Consider the following 25,606-nt stretch of genomic DNA (forward strand, 5'->3'; position numbering starts at 1 on the left):
TGTGTGTGTGTGTGTGTGTGTGTGTGTGTGTGTGTGTGTGTGTCTGAAATGTGTGAGCCCGGATGACTCCGGGGCCGGTGCTTTTCTCACAGCGCCACCTAGCTGCCCAAAAATTATATTTTTAACACATAAAGTGAAAATATCTAAGACTTTAAAGGAAGCCAACTAGATGTAGGATCGGAAGGGAAACCAATTATATTGAAATAGTTATCAAAGTGTTTTTTTTTTTTTTTTAAGTTCATGGACCCTAGATTAAGGACTCCTGATCTGGATGATCTTTAAGGTTCCTTTTATCTCTAGATCTTATGACCCAGTATTGGAGAAGAAAATGGGAACAGACGTAGGTGTTATCCTGTCTCCATCCCCAGTTCCATCCCTTGGCATTGTTAATAGTAAAAAGGCTTAGGCATTTACTATTATTTTCTTCCTGAAAGTATGACAGTTTTTTTGTATTTCTGAAGAGAAGTTCTTCATATTCAAAATCACTGAAGAGATGAACCATGAGATCAAATGCTTTAATGACCTTGTTAAGAGAAATGGCCCTCTGTCCCTGTTTTTTTACTTTTTGCCTTTTGGAGGGCAATTGGGGTTAAGTAACTTGCCCAAGGTTACATGGCTAGCCTTTTTTTGTGAGGTTAAGTGTCTGAGGCCAGAACTGAACTCAGGTCCTCCTGACTCCGGGGCCGGCACTTTACTCACTGCGCCACCTAGCTGCCCCCTCTCTGTCACTTAAAAAAAAATTGTCTAATGGTACTATTTCTTGATAGTTTATTTGGTTCAATGTTATTTGCAAAAAAGCCATTTTTTAAAAAGTAATTTTATTCTAGAATTGGGTGATGGGGAAGTATCTTTTGGGTAAAAATAGGGTAAAGTGAATAGTTGAGGTTTTCCACACCATAATCTTTGTTATGGTATAGGTGTTCTTCTGGCCTCTCATGTCAAGTAAAACAACCAACTTTTCAGTCCTGTATCTGAAAAGCTAAAACATCATTTACAGGTAGAATTCTCAGTTACTTTATTCGAATCTTTATTAGAGGATGGAACAGCAGCTTGAGCAGATTTGCTGCTTTTGTAGACATGTACATACTACAGATGACCAATAGACATTTTTGTAAGGGGGTTCAGCTCTGCTATGAAACCTTCTCAAGTATATTCCAGACACTGTAACTTCTTTTCAACTCCTTGGTTTACTTTCAGAGGTAGTGTTGTAATTGAAGTTTGTCTTTTTAGTAGTAAAATGAATGCTTTGAAACAAAAAATGATTACAGCATAGATTTTTAAAAGAGGCAACTATATGGTGCAGTGGATAGAGTGCCAGACCTGAGTTCAAATTTGATGTCAGACACTTAGTACCTGTGTGACACTGATATGCCACTTAGCCCTTTTTGCCTCAGTTTTCTTATCTGCAAAATGAGCTGGAGAAGGAAATGGCAAGCCACTCCAGTGTCTTTGCCAAGAAAACTCCAGATGGAGTCCTGAAGAGTCAGACACAACTGAAAAATGACCGAACAACAAAAAAGATTTTTTAAAATGACTAGAAAATGCTCATTTTGCGAGTAAGAGCACCACCTCCAGTGTTGGGATAACCTGGAGATCGAATCCTGGGCTCAGACACTCAGCACCACACCCAGAAATAACTGGCCGTGTAACCTTGAGCAAGTTACTTAACCCCGATTGCTAAAAAAAAAAAAATGCTCATTTTTTATTATAGAATCTTTATGTGAAAATATGTACAGAGATCAAGTGTTTAAAATACTTGTTTGCTAACTTGTTGCCTGTCTCACACTCTTAATCAGTAGATGGATAGCAAAATAGTATGTCATTGTCTCTTTCTGTAAGATTTGTAATATAAAGAACCAAATTTGAATAGAGAGAAGAATATTAATGTAAAGCAATAATTAATTTTTTAAAATCTGTTAATTTCTTTTAGTAGTGAGGCAGCTTTGGTATAAGTAGAATAAGTGCTTCATTTGGATCCAGAAGCCCAATGTGTGAATCTCTTCATCTTATATTTACTAGTTTTGGGCAAGTCATTTAACTTTTCCAGGCTTTAGTTTTCTGTCTGTAAAATGGGGATAAATACCCTCCAACAAGGTTGTTAAGGGGATCCAATAAGATAACATATTGAAATACTTTGTAAAATATAAAGTTCTATAGATGTGTCATTTATTATTTAAAATATTACTAGGATCATAGCTTATAGGATTTTAGCTTCCAAATTAGAAGGACTCTTCTCAGAGGTCAGTTAGCCTTGCCCTGTCAGTCCTTCAACAAGTATTTATTAAAACCCTGCACTGTGCCTGTACAGTACCATTTTATGTGCTAGCAACGCAGAGGCAAAAATCCAGTAGTTCTTGCCTGCTCTCAGTGAATAATTTATGTTTTATAGGATGAAACAATCTGTCTGTATAAACTTATGTACAAACTAAACACAGGAAGATACTAGCAAGCAGCTGGGATGATCAGCAATAGTGGAAGAGGTGGTATTTATGCTGAGCTTGCAAGGAAACTGACTTTAAGATGTGGAGATAAGAACAGAGTGAATTCCAGACATGGGGGCCAGATGGCCTATTGAAAGGTGTGGAGACAGAGGATGAGATGTCATATGAGAGCACCATCAAGGTGACCAGTGTGATTAGACATGTGAAGGGAAGTAATATGTGATGAGGACAGGAAAGATCAGTTGGAGTCAGGTTTTTTTTTTTTTTTTTAAGCAATTGGGGTTAAGTAACTTGCTCAAGGTTACACGGCCAGTTATTTCTGGGTGTGGTGCTAAATATCAGAGCCCAGATTCGATCCCAGGTCATCCCGACTCTGGGGCCAGTGCTCTTACTTGCTGAGCCACCTGGCCACCCCTTAGAGTCAGGTTTTGAAAGACTCTTAAGTACGTGGTATGTACTTGGCATCAAGAATAAAATAATGAGACAAAACTATTTTGGCCCTTGGGTAGCTTACCTTCTACTGAGATCCTATTTAGCCATTTACGTGTTACATAATCTGTGATTTCTTGAGAAGAAAGAGAGCTAGGGGATAACACAGCAGGAAAAATAAGAGATAGCAGGAAAGAATACCTCAAGGATGCAATCTAGGAACAGAGTTTTTCAGATAGCCATTCAATCCCAGAACCTGGTAAATGGGGGCTGTCTTCTGGGCAGTGGTAATAGTTTTGCAAAGGCACAGAAGCTGGCATAGGAGTGTCAAGTATAGAGAATTGAAATTCAGAGTATACTCCTTGAGGACAGGATAGAGATTTGATTTCCCACCTTTGATCCCACTATGTAGCAATGTTTGACATCTACTAAGTGCTTAATAAATGCTTTTTAATTGAATTGATTTGAACAGTGAGGTAAGCCTCGAAAAACAGACTGGAAGCAGATTGTGAAGGATTTGGAATGCCTGACTGAAGAGTTTGTATTTTATCCTAAAAGTAAAAAGGAGCGACTGAAGATATTTGAGGAAGGAAGAGGGACATATTCAAATTTGAGGTTTAGGAGCATTATTTTTGAAAGCAAGTCAGGAGAAAGGTAGAATCCTAGAATCCAGAGTTCTGTTAGGCTTCTGCATGAGTCTAGATACAAGATGACAAAGGCCTGAATTAGATTAGTGGCTGTGTGAATAATGAGATGAGAACAGGTGAGGAGGGTGAAGGTGGCTAGTGCCCCTGATGATAGCAAGGTTGCAAGCTCTGGTCTTTTACGATATTTTTGGTAGTTCTCTGTGCACACATTCTCTATCTCATTAACTTTTCTGTGTTTCATTTAAAATGTGGATTGCAGTATCTCTGACAAAGCCTTTGTAAGCCCAAATAAGGTGATCCTTGTTTTCTAGTTTGGTGCATTTTGTGTTTCTCCCACATCTCTATTTCATGCTTGCTATTTTGTTAGTGCCCCAGACATGCTGAGTTTTTGATCTTGTGTGACTACTAGATACATTTCTGTCACAGTCCAACATATTAATATTTTGTGTTTTATTTCCTTTTTCTTGCCAATTGTTCTCTAATTGTACTTGATACACATTGTTCTATATATTTCTTTAGGAAATAACAAACAGTATCCTATCTTGAATAGCTTATTGTAGATAAATAACCCATCTAGTAACACTGGACACTGATCAATTCTTTCATTCTAATATCCTTTCCATGGACTTGATGGTTATTCTTGACCACCTTTAAATGAGTAGGTGAGAAGAAAAGTAAACAATGACAAGAAATGTTATAAAACAAATTGTGGGGCTTAAGTTGTCATTGTGTGCACCAAGCTGTTAATGTTGGGGCTAGGGAAGTGGAGTATCATGGCTAAAAGAAATTTGGGGATAAATTAATTTCTAATTGCTAGTATTTCTTTTTTTTTTTTAAACCAATTGGGGTTAAGTAACTTGCTCAAGGTTACACGGCCAGGTGTTTCTGGGTGGGTGCTAAGTATCTGAGCCTGGATTCGATCCCCAGGTCATCCTGACACTGGGGCCGGTGCTCTTACTCCCTGTGCTACCTGGCCACCCCTAATTGCTAGTATTTTTTTTTTTTTTAAGCAATCAGGGTTAAGTAACTTGCTCAAGGTTACACGGCCAGTTATTTCTGGGTGTGGTGCTGAGTGTCTGAGCCTGGGATTCGATCTCCAGGTCGTCCCAACACTGGAGCCGGTACTCTTACTCGCTGAGCCACCTGGCTGCCCCTAAGCAATTGGGGTTAAGTAACTTGCTCAAGGTTACATGGCCAGGTGTTTCTGGGTGGGTGCTAAGTGTCTGAGCCCGGGATTCGATCTCCAGGTCTTCTCAACACTGGAGCCGGTGCTCTTACTTGCTGTGCTACCTGGCCGCCCCTGCTAGTATTTCTAAAAGCCATTTACCCCACATGTTTATTATGGTCCAAAGCTTCTCTGGAATTAAAGTATTTTATTCAGTTCTCTCTTGATAACGTAGGTAATTTAATCAAGAAAGAAAAAGTGAATTGGCATGATGTGGATTCCTACTTACTTTTCTCTTAACATTTATTAAGTACTTACTGTTTGCATGGCTCTGGGGATATAAAAACAAAACAGCGCCTTTTAAGAAGAATTACATCCTTCTGGAGATATTCAGTATGGTCAGAGATAGTATATCCAAATATATACAAAGTAATCATATAAACTAAAAGTAGTTTCAAAAGAGAAAGAACACTCAAAACCAGGAAGATCAGGAAAGGCCTATGTAAGAAGTCCTCCCTGCTCTGTGCATATCCCTTGCATAAAGTCAGGTGGCAAAGAAGGTCAGGGAAAAGCTTGTAGTCAAGTTTGACTGAAATGGAGTGTATGTGAAGGTGAACATGAAATATGACTCATTAGAGTTGGTACTCAGATTGTAGAGCTCTAAATACTAGGCTGGGGGTTTTGTATTCATCCTAAAAGGCAAAAAGGAAACCTTGAAGATTTTTGAGTCAAGGGAATGAAAAGGACAGACATATCTTTGGAAGATTAATTTAGCAGCTCTGGGGGAGATGGTTTGGAAAGGGAGAGAAGAAGAAGCAATGAGACCAATTAGGCTCTTTTGAGAAGTGCTGGAAGATAGCTGTGGCTCCAGGAAGCTATAGCATGTGTAGTGACCACACTCAAACTGTCCCAGCAGATGCTCTAAATTAGGTTGAAGGTAACTAACAGGTCTCGCACCCACCTGTGAATGAGAGAGATGTCTGTCCACATATATGATCACTTTCCCCAGGAGATTGGGTGGAGGAGAACAATTTGTTCCAACAGCCATGAAGACAAGCTGAAGCAGGCTCTGTGGAGTGCTTAGAGTTTGGTCAGACACCGAAGATGCCACTATCATCTACTGCAACCCAGGCCATCACTAGTTGTCCTGACTTTTTGTCTTGTCACTTCAGTGACTCTGGAAGAGAGAGAGTGAGGCTCATGATTTTGTACAGCTCTGCCTCACTTCAATCCAATTCACATGCAAGTCAAGACATCACCCTGTGTTGTCATTGGTCCTCTTTGAAAATGAAGACAAAACAAAAAACAACCTTTTTTTGCTAGGTAGCCAAGGGTGATGGCAAGATTAAATGAAAGTTGGTTAGTCATGGGGGGGATCTGAGTATCTTTGTTGAAGGCAAGAAGAAACCAGTAGGTAGAGGGGGATTAAAACTAGAAGAGTAATGAATTGAAAGTCTTGATTATTTGAAAGAATAGTAACATGTATATTAAAGTTCCCAACTATTAGAGCAGGGTTTTGGATAGAGATATACAATGAGCCAGATCCTGAACTCCTTGGAAAAAAGTAGAGAAAATGGCCTGGAGTTTGGTCGGTGACTACACCAACGATTTGGAATTGGTAAAAAAAAAAAAAAAAAAACCCATGAAGGTAGACAGACTGTTAGGTAATGATGACCAAGGCGTAATGTGGAAATGAAAGTAAGGAACAAGAAATTTACCTTTTTTCCCCTTCTGTACTAATTTTACAGAGTACATAAATGAAGGAGAAACTGCTACTTAAGAGGGTGATCTGGGATTCATTATCTTCTTGAAAGAACCATTTTTTTTTTTGATACAGCAACAAGACAGAATGAGTGGGAAGTTAAAAAGATGAGAAATGAGATTTGTTAACAGTGCAGCAGGGGGTTTCCAGAGAAATGAAAGAACAGAAAATATTCAATTTGGAAGGGTTGGGTCAAGCTAGAGACTAATGAAAGTATAGAGAGAAATAGAATTTTTTCTTCTCAGTGGATAGTAAATCACAAAGACCAGAGGAACAAAAGCTGGAAAATTGCCAGCTTTTATAACATGGAGATGCAGTTATTCAGCAGCTTTTGTTAAGACCTTCATCTGTGGCAGACCTTAAAGACAAAAATGAAATATTCTCTATCCTTAAGGAGGGAGATTGTGTGTGTGTGTGTGTGTGTGTGTGTATAAGTTCATGAAAGTACATTCTCAACAGTACTTTATGAAAAGGTACAAAGATAGAAATAGTACAAAAGTCAGATTGACTGGACTAGAGTAAAGAGGAGCATTGTGTAATAAAGTTAGAAAAGTAGATTGGGGACATATTGTGAAAGGCTTTAAATGACAAACAGGAGTTTACTGTTTGTAATAGTTTACTAAAGAGTGTAGTGACATGGTCAGACCTGTACTTTAGGAAAATCACTTTGGCAACTGTCTGGAAAAAGAATTGGAATAGGAAAACACTTGAAGAAGACAGACCAATTAGGAAGCTATCAGAATTGCCCAGGCAAGAAGTGATGAGGGCTTGAACTAAGTCAGTTGTAGCATGGTTGGAGAGAAGGGGGTGTGTGAAGCATGCTGTGATATTAGAAGCAAAAAATTATCACTTGATTGGGTGTAGAGTGTTTTAGACATTCTGAGTTTGAGATGCCTTTGAGACATCAGTTCATGGAACTCAGGAGAAAGACCTTGGCTCAATGTATAGCTCTGGCATCATCTCTATAGAACCCTTGGAACTGATGAAATCGCCAAATAGACATGTTTAGAGGGAGAAGGAAGAGAGGGACATAGGACCAAGCCCTGTGGTTTACATTACAGGGAATGTGATAAGGATGATAATTCAACTAATGAGTTTTGGGAGTGGCCATATAGGTAAGAGACACACTACAAGAGAGTAGTATTATTAAATCCAAGATGAAGGACTATCCAGGAGAAGATACTGGTCAAAAGTATTAAATGCTTCAGAGAGGTTAAGAAGATTGAGGACTGAGAGTATATTTGGAAAGTGAGATCATTGGACATAGTGGAGAGAGCAATTTCAGTTGGATAACAAATTATTAGAAGCTGTATTACAGTGTTGAGCTGCATTGGAGGTTCAGCCAGAATTGAATAACAAATGTGTAATTAGCCCACTTGGCAGGGTTATCTGCATTTTTCCCAACTCTGTTTAGTAGTAAGAGAATAGGAGCATGATCCTAGAATGTTCCTGGGGGTAAGAGGGAGCCACTGGAGTTCATTCATTTATTTATTTATTTTTTGCTTTTTGGTGGGGGGAAGGTAGGGCAATTGGGGTTAAGTGACTTGCTCAAGGTGAAACGGCTAATTTTGTGTTAAGTGTCTGAAGCTGGATTTGAACTCAGGTCTTCCTGACTCCCGGGCCGGTACTCTGTTCACTGTGCCACCTAGCCAACTGCCACTGGAGTTTATGTAGGATGGTCTTAGGCTTTTCTGTGTATGAATAATTAGATAAAGTGTGGATAGAATTATTCCTTACCAATTCTGCTTTAAATTTTGCCACTCCCACAAACTCTGCATTATAATTCCTCACTCATTTTGTGTGTGTGTGTGTGTGTGTGTGTGTGTGTGTGTGTGTATATGTGTGTATGTACACTCATCTCCATCCACCCATAGGTATAGAAATCTGTAGTTTTCTCAAATAAATCTTGTAAAACTTTCTCTTTTTTTCCTCACTTTTTATGCTTTCATGATGGTAGGCTCTTAATTAATTTCATATGCATAAAACATTTTGATGTTAACTTTAAGTTAGGAAGATTTGAGTGCAAGTTTTGACTTTCACACATAATAGCTTTATGATCACCAGCAAGTTATGTAATTTCTCGATGTTTTAGGAAATCCTCTGAGACAATACATTACCTCTATCGATAAGTTGCTGATTTGTATTACATATCACTTAGCAGAAAAAAAAAAGTGACTCACTCTGAATGAAAGTTATGGTGAAAGTTTTAAAAACCACATAGATACATGCATACATACTGCATCCATGTATGTGTGTGTAATATATTTTGTTTATATATTTACTTAATTATTCTTTCCTTCAGATAAAAAAGATTTTTTTAAAGAAATATGATATAAAGAGTGGCATGATGATTAGTTGAATTCTACTCTTACTTCTTTTTAGGAACTCTTGGTGTGGTTACAGAAGCTACCATAAAAATCAGACCAGTCCCTGAATACCAAAAGTATGGCTCAGTAGCTTTCCCTAATTTTGAGCAAGGAGTAGCCTGCTTAAGAGAAATTGCAAAACAGGTAAAATATTCTTCCTCAGTTCTATATAATATAAAGCTTTGCGATAGAAAATTATGAATAATTTTACATTTTGAAACTAGATGGTATTTTAATAACATTTTTACTTTGTGTTGTACTTTTCTGTGATCTGTTTCAGTTCATTTGGGAATTTTTTTTTTCTTAAATCTCTTACTGTTTAGTTGCTAACTTTTTTTGTAATTGTGGCTCATTTCTCAAGTTAAAGAATGCTGCATTATTTTAAGTCAGTAGGATTAACAGTATTTTTATCTTTAATCAGTTTCATTTGGAAATCATATTTTCTGTATGTTCTTTTAAAAATAATTTGACATTTTTAGTTTTTATGTGACCTAGATTGCTCCTTTTATCCCTTTCTCTCCTTAAGAGCCATCCCTTATAATAAAGAATTTTTTAAAAAGGAAAACAAAAGAAAAAAATTCAACACAACTAATTTTTAAAAAATTTGACATTGTTCTTTACTCAATGCAAGAAGAGGGTCAGACTTATTTTTTATATCATAACATTTGGTTTCTGTTGTTCTTATGTTATATTCATTGTATATATTATTCTTCTGAAGCTGCTTACTTTATATCAGTTTATGTGAATCTTTCTGTGCTTCTCATTTTCATCTTGCTTGTGGTTTATTATATAATAATGTTCCATTACATTCATGTACCACAATTTATTTAGCCATTCCCAAATTGATGGACATCTACTTTTTTTCCAGTTCTTTGTTGCCACAGAAAGTACTGCTCTAAGTATTTTGGTATATATGGAGCCTATCTATTTTTGTTATTATGGATATATGCCTACCAGGTGGAGACTCTGGGTCAAAGAATATGGATTTTTTAGCCAGTTTATTTGCATAATTCCAAATTGCTTTCCAGAATAATTGAAGCAGTTTACAACTCCACCAACATGCTTATTTCTCTACAATTCCTCTAACATTGGCTGTTTCTATAATTTGTCATCTTTGTCAGTTTGCTGGCCAAAGTGAAACCTCAGAGTTGCTGTTATTTGCATTTCTCTCATTATTAATGGTTTGGAACTTTTTTTATATGGTTGTTAATAGTTTAAAATTCTTTTTTTGAGAACTCTTGTTCCTTGCCCACTGATTTTTGGTCTTATATATTTTTGTAAAGTTAATCCAGCCATCCATCTGTATATACATATATTTGCCATATCAAACCCTTATCAGAGATATTTGCTACCAAGATCTATGCCCCCCCCCCTCCCCCAGGTGTTTCCCTTCTTATTGTAGATGCATTAATTGTGCTTGTGCAAAAACATTTCAATTTAATATCAAAATACTCTTTTTGCCTTTCACAGCTATGGGTAGAAGATGAATTCTTATCCAAAGGATAGAAATAAAATAGATAATTTTGATTATGCTGCATGGTATCATTTGTTTTTCTCAAGCAAGAGACTTGTTTAGCTACCAAATAATATTTACGTGCCCAAAACCCAAAATTTTTGTTTTTGGTAACCTAACAAAAGGTAGATAAAAGATTTAGAAATATAAAGATGACAGTTTTTCTCATTGCATCATATTAAACTAGGACTGAGCTTTTAAGATAAAAAAATACCATTTCTGCTTCTGCTGTCAGTTGCATAGCTTAGGTATATTTTAAGCTATCTTTAATTGAATGTGTCTTAAGAGAGTGTTCAATAAATTCTTGTTAACTAACAAGTATAAAGAAATAGAATGAAAATGGGTAGATCAGGGTGGTTTGAGAAGAGGAATGAATTTGCTCTGATATTTGGAAAAATCCAAGATTTTAAGAAAATATGGCCTTTTAATTTTATTAAAACTATTGAGAAGTACGAAGTTATTATAAGAGAGGTGACTTGAGATAATAAATAGCACTGAAAATTAAGGAGTTTTTACACAAAATGTCAAAGTGAGAGTTCTGCTGAATTCTCCAGTGGTAATGGATTTGGGCAGAAACTTAACCACTTAAATTAAATTCCAAAAAATTCTGCCAGAAAAAAATGCATATAATAGAAGTAGACACTTGAGCATAAAAGATCACGTAGTCAAGATATATTAAGTTCCTATTGTTGCCAGGTGCTTTACTGATTGCTGGAGATAGAAAAAGTTAAAAGAAGCTCCCTGTTTTCAAGGAGCTCAGTCTAATGGGAGAGACAACATCTAAACAACTACGTAAAAACAAACTATATGCAGGATAAATTGGAGATAACTAAAAAGAGAAGCACTAGGCTTAAGAGGGATTGGGAAAGGGTACCTGTAGAAGGTGGGATTTTAGCCTCGACTTCAAGGAAGCCAGGAAAACCAAGATTTGGAGATTAGGAAAGAGAACATTCCAAGCATCATGAATAGCCGTTGAAAAGAAACTCTAGCATAACTTGACATTTTGTTAGGGAGACTGGGGGTACTTAACAATTAGAAGAACATTAAGTGGATTTTTTTTTTTTTTTGGAGGGAGGAAGGCAAGGCAGTTGGGATTAAGTGACTTGCCCAAGGTCACACAGCTAAGAAGTGTGTCAGGTGTCTAAGGTTGGATTTGCACTCAGGTCCTCCTGACTCCAGGGCCGGTGTTCTATTAACTGTGCCACCTAGCTGCCCCAAGTGGATTTTACTATAGGAAGTTTATACATTATTTTAGCCTCATCTTTTTTTTTTTTTTTTTGAGACAAACCTAAGGTTTTAGAGGTTTTAGTAATTATAGTCTTACGTAAATTATGGGACATTTCTTCCAAAATGGATTTGTGTCATCCCTGCCAGTTGATCAGGTTCAAACAGAAGATCTCTTTATTGGTGAGCCTAATTCTAGTATCTCTCTACTCCAATTCATAGTCCATTTAGCTGTCAAAGTGATTTTCCTGAAACATAGGTCAGTCACATTATGCATCTACTCAGTAAACTCCAGTGACTCCCTGTCACCTCCAGAATCAAAGATAAAATCCTCTGTTTAGTGTTTAAAGCCCTTTATGGTATAGGCCCCTCCTACCTTTCCAGTCTTTGTTCACTCTTTACTCCCCACCACATGTTCTTCAATCCAGTGATTGACTGTCTTTCATTATTTTTACAAACAAGACCCTCCATTTCTAGACTCTGGGCATTTTCTCTGGTTGTCCTCCATCCTTGGCATGTTCTCCTTTCTTATCTTCTGCCTCCTGGCTTCCATCAAGTCCCAACTAAAATCCCATTTTCTACAGGAAGCCTTTCCCAATTTCTCTTAGTTCTATTGTTTTCCCTCTGTTAATTATTTCCTATTTATTCTCTTGTTTGTGTTTACTTATTTGTACCTATTACATTGTGAGCTCCTTGAGAGCAGAGACTAGTCTTGCCTTTTTTTGTATCTCCCTGTTCTTATCTCAGTGCCTGGGACATAGTAGACACTTTTTAATAAATGTTTGTTGATTGACTTACTGTGTGATTAAATGGTAAAGTTTTCATGATTGGTATTTTGCTGATTGCATCAAATCCCAAAACATTGTGTTGCCTCTTTATGAAATTCATAATCTTTAAAAAGGTTTGACCTAATTACCTACCCAGGAAAAACCAAGTGGGTGAAGAATTCTAGTGTCTAGAGTAAAGTATTAAGTTGATTTTATTTGGACAAATAACAGATAGAAAATGAACTAGATCCAAAATTGAATGGAAGAAAGAAAACCTTCAAGTTCAGCTTTTTCAGAGTGGCACAACAGTTTTAACATTTTCAAATTTCTTCTTGAAATAAACAATTTTAATATCGTATTTTTCCATTGCAATTGTATCACTAAAAAAGTCTCTGATGAATCAAAATTGTGAGTCACCCAAAAGCAATGGAAAAGTACATGATAGGCATATAAGTAGACTGAGGCATGTCACCAACGACTAATTATCACATGCAAAAATTGATGTAAAAGATACAATCAGAAAGATGCATGACATGAAGAGGACTACAAGATAGATCATGTGCTGTGTTAGTTATCTATGTAGTGCCAGAGAGACCCAGAGGAAGGCAGGCCCTGAGCATGTGCAGGGGACTGGACTTCCTTATTTCATTAAAAATGACACTATCTAATATGCTTAATGCATTATTCTCTCTCAAAATATTGTAAAATATATTGGGTATGTTACCCTATTTTCATTATGGTCACAAGAGAAAAGACCACATTTTCAAACATGTTTCAAGTGACTAAGTTTCATGTTCAGAAACATTTAAAAGACCACATTATTCAGCATGAGATGTACATCTATATAATATGTAATAATAAATGTACATTTGTTCATTACTTTCCAGTATATATACCATTCCTCTTGTGTTAAGACTCAGATTTAGAAATCATCCTTAGTGTTAATAATGTTAGATAGAAAAACAGTAAATTTTAAGGTTTTAAACCTTAATCATTCAATCTGGGATTTAGAATTTCAATTGATTGCAAAAGAATTAAGATCAATTAAAGTAGATGGCACATGGTTTATAATTGTGCCAAATTCCTGATTGAATAATGAGTTGGCTGCTTGTAATCCTTCACTGTCATTTCTTAATACTTCCATTTTGTGATACTTTTCACACTCAAGTTGCATTGGAAATGGCAGCCTATATTTTGGATGAGTATCTCTTGGGAAGAAGAATGCATTTTTCACAAATAGCAAAGTGTACATCTTCATCACTAAAGGAATTATATTAAGAAACTCTTTGCTGACTGCAGAAGAATTCTACTAAATTCTTTCTTCTCTGCATGAGGAAATAGCCTCTTTCAATACCCTACTGCCTATGAGGAGGTAGAAAGGAAGATGCAGTAGAAGATTAATGTGATTATATCTGATAAATGGCAGTCCAGTACAGTGACCAACTTTGCTCAAGTAGATTGGTAAGTGATTGATTCTTAAGGCTTTTCTTTCTTAGGAAATGCCTGTATCTCCTACCTTCATTGTCCTCCTCCCACTTCTCTCACACAAAGTAATCATGACAGTTCTTTAGGTATTCATCAACTAATCCTATTACCAGGCATAATGTTTTGTAACTTTCTGATTCCATTGACTTTTGTTATGATGGTAACCAGTGATGTGCCTTTTGGAGTTCTTTTGTTTGTTTTTGTTTTTTAGGAAAAATAGAATTTTATTTTATCAAGTTGAATAGAGAAGGTTTAATTTTTTTTAGCCTATAACAAAACTAGCAAATTGTGCCATGCATTATTTGATGAGGCCATTCATTTCAATAAAATATAAAGTATCCATGGGTTATATATTATTGTTTGTATTCTCTTATTTGAAAATTCTTGAGATTCTAATATACATAAAACTAAATTATACATAAAATTAAACAAAATTATTAGAAAATATAAAACTAAGTTATTAAAAATCATTGTTAGAATATAAATTATAAGACTATATAAAATTAAATTATTAGAGCCACTATTAGAATAAATTTCTTAGAATGTTATTAGAATATATAAAACTAAATAATTAGAACCATTAACCTCTAAAGGACCTTTTATATACCCTTACCTGTGCCAAATTGGTGCTTCTTGGTATCTACCATGAACTTCACAGTTTCAAATAACTTTTTAGTTAATTAAGTTTTTCACTTAGTAAGCATGGCTAGAATGTCAGCCTTAGAGCCATGATGATCTGGGTTCAGGTTATGCTTCTTCCACACACTGGCTTTGTGACCTTGGGTAAGTCACTTAATCTCTCAGTGCTCCAGGAAACTGTAAGTTACAAAGGAACTGCAAATCTGTAGCATGGAGAGAATTTTCACTTCAGGAGCTCCCTGAGTTTTCATAGGTGTGGACTCCTCAAATTGTCCCCTTCCCCTGCCCTGCGACAAACAAAATTAAACAGAAAAGCTTAAGGTTAGGATTTGTGGAAGTAGATTGTTCTTTTCCCTAAAAAAATCCCCAATGCATGGAACTTTACACTGGAATTCAGTTAGATGTAGAGGAATATGAACTCACTGATTTCCTTCCTTCCTTCCTTCCTTCCTTCCTTCCTTCCTTCCTTCCTTCCTTCCTTCCTTCCTTCCTTCCTTCCTTCCTTCCTTCCTTCCTTCCCTTCCTCCCTCCCTCCCTTCCTCCCTCCCTCCCTTCCTTCCTTCCTTCCATCCTTCCTCCTTCCTTTCCTCCCTCCCTTCCTTCCTTCCTCCCTCCCTCCCTCCCTTCCTTCCTTCCTCCCTTCCTCCCTTCCTTCCTTCCTCCCTTCCTCCCTTCCTCTCTCCCTTCCCTCCCTTCCTCTCTCCCTTCCCTCCCTTCCCTCCCTTCCCTCCCTTTCTTCCCTTTCTTCCCTTCCTCGAGATGTTGCCAATATCCCTGACATACTGGAGGAAAGTTAGTTAAATCCTTTGTTAGGATATTTAATTCTATATCAGGCAAAGTATGAAATTTTGGAAGCAGATCGCTTTTTTACAGGGAACAAAGATTTCAAGTCGGTATAAAATTTTCTCTCACCCTTTTTGTGTAAAGCAGATGTATTATCTAGTTCAAAAATTAACTTAGCTACATGTCCATTTACTGTATTAGCATTGTATTCATGACCTAGATATTCCGTTGATGCCTCTTATTTTTATAAACCCTACCCAACAACATGGATTAATCTTAATGCCAAGCCTTTTGACTATGAGGTGCTTATTTATGCAACTTTAGTTTATGAGAGCTAATCAGCTCTATATATAACATGCCACTTTTCTTTTCATAAGGAAGGAAATATTTTAGCTATTTTCCTTCCTTTCTAGATTATTTTAGCTCATATATTTTTTTGTGAAAAGAGAATTTATTTTTCAAACTATTTGAAGGCAAGTAGGGAATGTAACCATTGAAGGAAGACTTCTATTTTTTTTGTTGTTGTTGTTCTTGTAAGCTAACACTTCCAAGTGAATTTATCATAATTAGAGATACTAGTAGCCTTAGATGCACCATAGCTTTTATTATTATGGATCTAGATTTTACTTTAAAAACCAGTGACAACAGTAACATTTTGTTAACAAGAGGAACTCATGGTCACTATATCATCATTTTTTCCCATCAGAACATTCAGGTGTCTCATATAATTAGAGTAGGAAAAATATTCTTTTATTGACTTTACAAGATATAGTTATGGATATTCATTATTGAATTGTTTTAAAATTCAGTATTATCTGGCAGTATATTATCGATTCTGTGCAAGTTAAGTGAATATGGTTCCTGCCCACTAGGAGATTATAATTTAAATTACTTATTATCGTTCATTTTTTTTGTACGTGAATAAATTAGGTTACTTGAGTAACCAAACTGGTATTTTCACAGTAAGATTGTAGGTTCCCCTCCCCTCCCCCATTCTATCCTTCTTCCCCAAGTAGCAATCGCTCATTCTTATTGTTCTGCTTGAGGATAATTTATATGGTCCAATCCTGATTCTCTTCTAAATAGTTGAGGAGCAGAAATAGATGGTTAAGAATTGAGATTGATTGACTTTTGTTGTAATCAGTTTTATCACTGTCTTCTGATGTTTAACAATAAAGTATTCAATTGTTGGAAAAATTTTTGCTATTGATTTTTTTTGAGATTGATCCACAACTTTGTTACTTGTTATAAAATGTCAATTCTGAGTCTCAAAAATATTAGTAAATGTTTTTTTTTTTTTCTGGAACTCTAATCAGGTCAGTCTCTTAGCTTTGCTGTTTTGAAAAGTGCTATAAGAAGACACTAGCAATTTTATATGGTTATGTTAATGTTCAAGTTTTAGGGGGCATGGTGAAGTGTTTATGTGAAGGTTGCATTTCTATTAAACTAGAAAAAAGTGGCTATCATTTAGTGCACAGATTGGGCATAAGCTTGTTTTGTTTGACAGTTCCAGATCCCCAGAAGTTCTGGTTATTATATCAGGTCCTTTATTCTTTAAACAAGTGAAAAAAATGGGTTCACCCTTTGAAGGTGGTTCTGCACACCTACCAGCAGAGGTCACTTAAAGCAAATAACTTAGATTTTTTTTTTCATTTTCATCTCTGCCATATTTCTGACCTTGTTTGGATGAAGAGTGTGAGATTGAATTTAGAGCACCAGTTATTAGTATTTTTGCGGTTTTAAATTTTTGGAAAAAAATTTACTGGGGTTTGTGTCAGAGTAACCAAAACACTTCTTAGTTACCTTGTCTATAAAGTTTTCATCAAAACTCAAACCTCTAAGTGGAGGGGGGGGAACCCACATGATAAAAACATTGTAAAGTATGTGCTAAACAAATTTGTATAATATTTTCCTTCATTTTCTTCATCTTTGTAGCTATATTTATTGTTTCCAATTTGGGATACATCAAAAGGATAAAAAACCCTGAACAGAGCAAGAGGATAAGAGATTAGTAGAGAGTTAAATTATTTTGGATTTCTAGATATGAAATGAATTACTAATATAAAGGGTGTTTTACTAGGCTATCATCAGTTTTGTTTTTTAATGAAAAGTTATTTTAGTACAATTGAAATCATTATATACATTGGGTTTTTACTATTGTACATTACCTAATTTTTTATTACAATGGCTAGGTTTTGTTTTTAAGTACTGAGTAACTCAAGTACTAAGTAACTTGATGTAGACAAAACTTATCCTCCTTTGGTGTTCGGGAAACTGGTCTAAGTGTTACTTTATCCAGCCTGAAGTATGTATCTTTGTACTTTGAGATTTGTAGCTTGGAATGAACACTAAAATTTGAATCCTAATCCCCTAATTCAAAGTCCTGAATTATATATTTTATAATCATATACCAATGGGCCACATAAACTACTTTAATCCCTTTGTTTCTTCGGAAAAACCTAGTAATAATAACTTTTACAATACCTACTTGACAAGAGCCTCAAGAATTGGTAGTGACCTCCAGACCACTAGTGCTGCTTACAGCCTTGCCCCCACAGCCACCATCCTAGGCACCAAACCCTGTGAAGGAGGCAGCATACGCTTAGTCCTCCTCTGCCACTCCGACCATCATGCCCCCTGTAATTTTGGTAGCAATAGCCCAGAGTCCCGAGTTCAAGAGATAGGGCAATTGAATAACTCTGCTGTTAGACCAGTCCTCATAGCCATCATCTAGGGAATTAACCCTATAAAGATTTGACGTGGTAACTGCTTTTACTAGGGCTATATCTCCGTGCCTCCTCTTCAGTCACAGCTTTGGTAGACCCAGAAAGGAAATTCCCACCACCCAAGTCATGGACACAGTCAAATGGTAGAATTTCAGAAACAGATATGATATATAACGTAAGGACCACTAGACCTTAATTTAACTTACTGCTTAAAGTGTTGCTGTCCTTTCCTTAAGAGCAGAAGCTGTCTTTTTAATTTTTATCTCCAATACTTAGTACAGCACTTTGTACATATTAAGTACTTAATAAATGGTTTTTTATTCATTCATTAGAATGTGGAAAATATGCTTCATGAACTATAAATATATCAAAGTGATCTAGTATTAACATCATCAATAATAAAGTTAAACCAAATTTTTTTTCTTTCTCCACATATGTAACATAGAGGTAGCATACATAATAAGTAGTTAGAGAGGTAAGCTTGGAGTCAGGAAGACCCAAGTTTCAAATCCTCTGGCACTTAACACTAGAAAGACTGGGATTTAAGAATTGCTTGGAGGGCCAAACTGTATCATTTGACAATAGCATTTTATTTTTTATCCATGAGGCAAAGAAAAGAGATAGCAGGATGAAAATTTTTATTTCAAAGTAAAATTTTAATATCTCCATGTAATTATATTTAAATTACATTTGTGCAGGATAAGTGATAGTAAAATATTAAAAAAAAATTATGTGGCAATAGACACAAACCTGTTCCTTAATAACTGTGTGATCCTGGACAAGTCATTCAACCTGTATGCTTCAGGCAGTTTACTAGGACTTGTCTCTTAAATCATAGAGGGGTGGTAATTTTAATGGAATCTCTTCCTCCTCTAAGAGTTTCCCTACTTTGGGGAAATTATAGTTCCTTAAGTATTTGCATATCTACCAATACAGTTAAAATTCGATTGCTTAAAAGTGTTAAAATGTTCGATTTTTACTTTTCATGTGAGACATTACTCAGGACATTATTGTATATGTAATATATATACTAAATTCTTTGTAATTTTACTTTGAGATTTTTATTATGTGTATAAAGGCAGCATGGCACATTGATAAGAGAACTATAGAGAGAAAACCTGTTCAGTTCTCAGATTTTACGCTGAACCAGCTATATCATTTGGGACCATTTAACTCTTTCTGAGCCATAGTTTGCCTTGATAGATAAAATAGGTATGATGATGCCCATTCTGCTTACTTAAAAAGGTTGTTCTGTGGATGAAAAAGGGTCAGGTGCTATGTGAATAAAATATATTATTATGAATTTGTAAATGGATCACCAAATGCCCTTTCTCTAGATCCAGTGTAGACTTCCTTTATAGTGCATTAATTTTGGCACTTAGTATAAAAACTGAAGAAATAAACTCTTCCACAAGTAAAATAATAGTAAACTTTGTCATTTTATATTAAAGGCTTGAGGCAATTTCTGTGATACACAATGTTCCTTAGTATTACTAATGACAAGATCTGAATGTTTTCTTTTTCATGTTCTACAGTTGGTTAATAGAGTAAAAAAAAATTAAGTCTAATGTTAAGACTGGCAAATGACCCTGCTTTTTAAATTATGAAAATTTATAAAGTTATTTAGTGGTAAAATTTTGTGACAAAAATAATTAATAGAAATTTGGTCACTTCAGAATTTTATGCAAAAGCTAAGAAGTTCATTTGTAATGCAGTTAATTTCATTTCAGTTTAGAAAATTTAGCTAACTTGGAGCTTGATGGCTTGAGAGCAGCACGTTGGTTTTTTTAAAAGTGTCACAAAGATGAATAGCTGGCCACATGTTTTTCATCAGCTCAAGGAAATAATATATCATTGTGTTAATATGTAGTCGTTTTTTAGTTTATTTCAATGTATATGTGCTTTATGTTAGCTTTAGAAAATTAATATATACTTTGATTTCTCAGTGCTCCCCAGTTTAAGGATTTTGAAATTGTAGAATATTTACGTGTGGGTTTTCCTATTTTAAATGAACTGAAGGAAGTCCAAAAGGGAATTAATAATAGGTTATGGTATTTCACATTATTAGTTCAAAATGTGTAGAACATCATTTTATAATGGTATTTATTGCAGATAAGTTTAAAGGAATTAAAATGTCTGCTTCACAAAAACTTCTAGCAGTTCTTCTCATGTATGCCAATGTTTTAGGAATGGTGTGTGCCAGATGACAGAAATTCATTAGTGATTAAGTGTAATACTCTAGGAAACTTACTTCATTTTTATTATACTTCCTACTTGTCTTATGGTTTAATTTTAGAGTAATTTCCTTTAGGATTTTGCCCTGTGTACTATTACTGTTTTATCTTAAGAGCATAGACCAGCCTTCTTGTTTAAAAAGAAACACAACAAAAATGAACCAACATACATACCTCCTCCCATTGGATAATTGATCCAGGTTTTCTTTTCTTTCATTTTGTCTTCCCCCTTTCTTGCATATATTTTTATCATGATTTATTTGACTTTGTACAAAGTACTAGAAAACTTCTCTCATGTTAATGAAGCTCTTGTTTACTTGACATAATACATTTGGACAAATAAGTTTACTCTCAGGACAAATAGTCTCTTTGGGTAATGAACATTTTAAAATCCATTTTTTTGTCTTTCTTTTTGAACAGAGATGTGCGCCTGCATCCATTCGTCTTATGGACAATTTGCAGTTTCAGTTTGGTAAGTTAAGGAATGCTAATTTGTAAAGTTATTTGTCAACTTAGTCATTCTTACAATTCTCCCATTCCCTTCTCTGTTTAAATTTGTTTAAAAATGTTTTACAAAATTTCAGCCACTTGACCTCAGTTTTTTGTTTCTGTGATCTTTATACAAGAAATGTTTATTAGAATTTTAGCTTATTAGATCACACATTCTTTATAATTTCTGTAGAGCCAGGGTTCTTAGCCTGAGGATAGATTTCTGTGAGTCTGTAAACTTGGATGGGAAAAAAAATTCAACATTTCTTACAATTAGAAATGAAGGCAGCTGGGGTGGCTAGGTGACGCAGTGAATTGAGCACTGGCCCCGGAGTCAGGAGTACCTGAGTTCAAATCTGGCCTCAGACACTTAACTAAAAATAAAATAAAGAAACTAGCCGTGTGACCTGGGGCAGGTCACTTAACCCCAATTGCCCTCCAAAAAAAAAAAAGCAGAAATGAAGGCAGCAAAATATTCTGAGAAAAGGTTCATAAGATTCAGCAGACTGACAAAAGAGTTCATAGTACAAAGAAAGTTAGTAGCCTGTACACTAAAGCAAATATGTTTATTACAAATAGGCCAAAACACTGAAAGGAAGGATAAAGCAATTCATTGTGTCATATATGGAGGTATAATTTAGATGAATTCTTTGGGGAACAATAATAGGTGTACAGAATCTATCTGTAGCTTTTTGGACCTACTATATATTAAAAGTTTAAAAATTATTTTAGCTACATACAAATGGTTACTTATTTGACTTATTCAATAATTTAGTACCTGAAAGAAATTTAATTCCCACTTCACTTATCTGCATTTCATTTTTTTATGCATTTGTCTGGGTAATTATAATAGAACCTTCTGAGTTATGTATTCCACTTATCAGTATGAATTTTACCAGATTAGGTACTGATTTAGTAAATAGAATCTCTATTATGATGTATGTTATTAAATTTGTTAGTGAAAATATTTTATATGTATCTGTGTGTGTGATTTTAGTAGATTTTTTGATAAAATAAACAATTTGATCCAAAATAAAAGTTTAAAATAAAATAAATCTGCCTTTTGAAAATTCTTAGGACAGAAAATGTTATATCATCCCAGGGAATCATGAAGTAAATGGCATTGAGACATTTCCGAGCTACTTTTAGCATTATTCAAGAGCAGTCACTATAATCTGTTCCTGTACATTTTATTACTTATTTAATTGAGAAAGTAAATAGACTTGCCACTTTTATAAGGTATGATTTCTTTTCTTAGTCATCATGTTGCATTCATTAAATTATTTTTTCACTACCATTTAAAATATCAGAGGCTTTCTAACTAGATTTTCTCTTCAGAAATAAAAATCCTTTCTTAATATTGTTAATGTTCAGATAGAAATATAACTTTAAAAACTGAACCTGTGATTTTATCAATGCAGGAAGATTCCAGTGCTCTGCAGCAGTGTTCTTAAAACATTGCCTAAGGCACTGAGCTTGTCAGTGACTTGCCCAGGTTTGCACAACCAGTATCCAAGGCCAACTTTCTGTCTATTAAGCTGTATTCCTCTATGGATATGGTTTTGTTTGGGATTTGTTGGGAAGTACCAGTTTTGTCAAAACAGAATCGTCAACAAAAACTAGCTAGATGAAGCTTAGTGCTGAACATTTCCATTTTTTCTCTACCCTGCCTTCCTTTGAAATTATTTGGGGGAAGCATCTTCCATTTCCCATGATATTTATCTTTAGTAATAAGCAGCTCATTTCACCTCTCAGTAACAAAACTATAACGTCCAAAAAGGAGAGTGAACTAGCTTTGGGAGTAAAAATAAGCAATGACATGCCCAGTTTTGTGCTACCACATAGCAGGATTTCCCAGCCTTTTAGAAATATGCCTGAGAACTTGTTGGAATTCATCTTAGGAACTCTCACCTGGACATCTTCCAATCTATCTATCCTCCAATCATGTCACATATGTGTATAGTTGCATACATAGGTGTTTTCATTTGCCTTATTTTTGTCTACCTCATAGTTTTTACCATCTGGCTTTTACCTCTATTAAAAACTAGCAAAAATAAGAGGAAATCATGGATGACTTCTAGGGCAGGCCTGCGCTAAATGTAAGGTATTCAATAAGAATATAGTGATTCATTAACATGTCAAAGTGTATGGATACTGTAATTAGGAAATATTTCCTTTTGTTGACCAAATGAAATAAAACAGTATCTATAAAATGATCATTTTTAGATAGGCAACATTAATTTAGAAACAAATAAATATTGCAATTATTATACTCTGATAAATACAGTTGCTTGACCCACTAAAATATCAATCAACAAAAGTTAATTTCTTCCAAATATATGTGTTACTCTTCTAAATTGTTTTTATTATCCTTTTGGAATAGAGACTAGGGAGAGGAAATGTTTCCAAATCAAAGTTCCAATTTAATGCTAAGTAGGTCTTTTAATTCAGTCTCTGCCTTATGATGCCTATCAGGATATATACTAGAAAAAAATTTAAGGTAGTTTATTTCAAAGGAATATGAGTGTGGATAGTTTACTAAACAGAATTTCCCTTATTAATGGTCCAGGAACTCAAAATATAATAAGAAGATATCTTTCTCTGCTGTCTTATTGTGTCCTTGAGGTGACCCTCAGGACTATGCCAGTGGAGAGCACAAGCTTTAGAAGACACAGTAAAGTTGGAAAGAATTTGTGCACAGGCTCCAGTAAAGGGCTGTCAGTTATCTGAGAACTGGCTTAGTTATCATCAGAAAGGTTCATCACCAAATTGATTGAAGGATGACAGATTTTTTTTTTTTTGTCACATTAGCTTTTAGAGACCATCTACTAACTGATAGAAAGGTTATGGTCTATGTTGCTTGGGGGATTACCTAAAATGGTGAAATCACAAGTCTTGCTATATTGAAGTATAAGAATTCACTTATTTATCACATAATATCATTATGTTGATCTTTTGATTTCACAAGATTTCTTAATTGAAAATCAATAGAAATATATTAGATAAGAGAGACAGTAATTTAATGTCAATGTAAAAATACTGTGAATAAAAAGATTTTTAAATCCATTGTTGCAAAGAACTTTTTGTACTTAGGTAGAATGCTTCTCCTGTTTTTTTCTTTTCAGCCTTTGAGGATTTAAGCTTTTAAAGTAGTTTTAATAGGACTTAAAAATATCATGTAAATGGTGCTCAACCTTTTTATGAATTGGGCTCATAGCATGAAGGCCAGATGCATGGCCCTTAAAATGGAGCAGTCATGGGAGTTTTTAGAAGTTGCTGCTAACAGAAAACAATGGAAAAACAGTAAAAGGCTTTCATCTCAATTAAGCTCAGTCCTGAGGCAAAGATGTTAATTTAACAGACTCTGAGACACCATTTCTGCTATTCTGGCAATTTTAATTCTCCGCGTGTAATTAAAGAAGCAATTACTAGTTTTATGCCAAGAATTCTGCATGAGTGGCATAACCATTAAGAAAAAAAAACCCAAAACTAAACTAAACTTGATATTGACTCCATGTCTGGTGATTGATAAGAATGGTTTCTGAATAATAAAAAAAAAAAATGAAACCAGTTACCATTGGCTGCTCTTAATGAAATAAAAATTAATGAAGTTGCTTTTATTATGTTCATACTATGTCATTGAAAGATAACCCAACCTAGATTTAGTATTAATTACATTTAGTTATTTATCTTTTGAGTTTTTTTTTTTTAACTGAAAAGGGACTTTGGAAATATAAGGTTCTTCTTGTTTTCTTTTGATTAAGTAGTGTCAATTCCATTGGGAATTTTTTAGCTTTCAAGTTCAAAAATATTAACAATTTTTAAGTAGAATCTAAAAATTTATAATTGCTGCTTGAAAATCACAGATTTTGCTATTGCTTTAAAGTATGCAATTTTTCCCCCCTACTTTAGGTCTTGCTCTTAAACCTCAGGTTTCCTCTATTTTTACATCATTTTTGGATGGATTGAAAAAATTTTACATCACAAAGGTATTTATTTTTAAGTTTTAAAAAATAGTAATGCTATGTGTTTTGGAAATTCTAAAAAGCCCATAGAACCACTTTTGAACACTTATAGAAAATTGTTTATGCTCTTCAAGGTAAAATTTTATATTAAGCACAGGTCTGCTTTTTTGTTTTAAGTTTTTTTTTTTCTTCAGACAAATACATTTATTTCCTTGTAACCTTTTATGTTCTTTATGAATGCATTTGTCATTTATTTTGAAATTGGGGGTGGTGAAGGTAGCCTAATATTGTTTTTTGGGGTTAGAAATAAATATACTGTCAGAAATTACTTTCTTTGTGCAGTATTATTTAGGTGGGTGGGTCTTAAAATTTATGTTGGTCACCTGACTATAAATTTCTTCTTGTCGAAAAACAGTTAAGTTCAGATATTGTAAAGGGGCAGTGTATACTCATGATTTGTCTTAGACTAAGACAAGATAAACTGGGTAGCAAAATTCTGATGCCTTCTGTTGATTACATAAATTTTTTTGTCATGTAGGGGGGGTGGTAATTCCAACTTGATTTTGCTTCTTATTCAGTATCATTTTATCTAGGGCAGTGATAATCTTGCAATAGATGTGACTCATCAAAATTCCATATCCCTTCATGATTTCTGAAACTGTCAGAATATTTTTTTTTTTATGCGATCGGGGTTAAGTAACTTGCTCAAGGTTACACAGCCAGTTATTTCTGGGTGTGGTGCTGAGTGTCTGAGCCCAGGATTCGATCTCCAGGTCATCCCGACACTGGAGCTGGTGCTGTTACTCGCTGAGCCACCTGGCCGCCCCAGAATATTTTTTTTAATAGCCCAGACAACAAATGTACATTCTCTATGCTTAATTTAGATAAAGCTTTACCTCTGTTTCATTGTATTGTCAAGATGACATTAGCTGAAGCTTGTATTTTAATTTGGCCAGTTATTAACATTAAAG

At 34.9% G+C, this 25,606-nt stretch overlaps 1 protein-coding gene across 1 annotated transcript in view; it reads left to right on the forward strand.

Annotated features, from left to right (window-relative positions):
• AGPS (alkylglycerone phosphate synthase) overlaps positions 1-25,606 on the forward strand; it is a 152,792-nt gene that overhangs the window by 71,289 nt on the left and 55,897 nt on the right. The window contains exons 11-13 of the mRNA XM_069068480.1: positions 8,827-8,954; positions 20,602-20,653; positions 24,583-24,659. Of these exons, the coding sequence (XP_068924581.1) occupies positions 8,827-8,954; positions 20,602-20,653; positions 24,583-24,659 (257 nt within the window). The remainder of the gene's footprint in view (positions 1-8,826; positions 8,955-20,601; positions 20,654-24,582; positions 24,660-25,606) is intronic.

Source organism: Petaurus breviceps, unplaced genomic scaffold (genome assembly GCF_028583685.1).
Source record: "Petaurus breviceps papuanus isolate PSGF00001 unplaced genomic scaffold, PetGlider_PUasm1.0 90763, whole genome shotgun sequence".
Classification (NCBI taxonomy): Eukaryota; Metazoa; Chordata; class Mammalia; order Diprotodontia; family Petauridae; genus Petaurus; species Petaurus breviceps.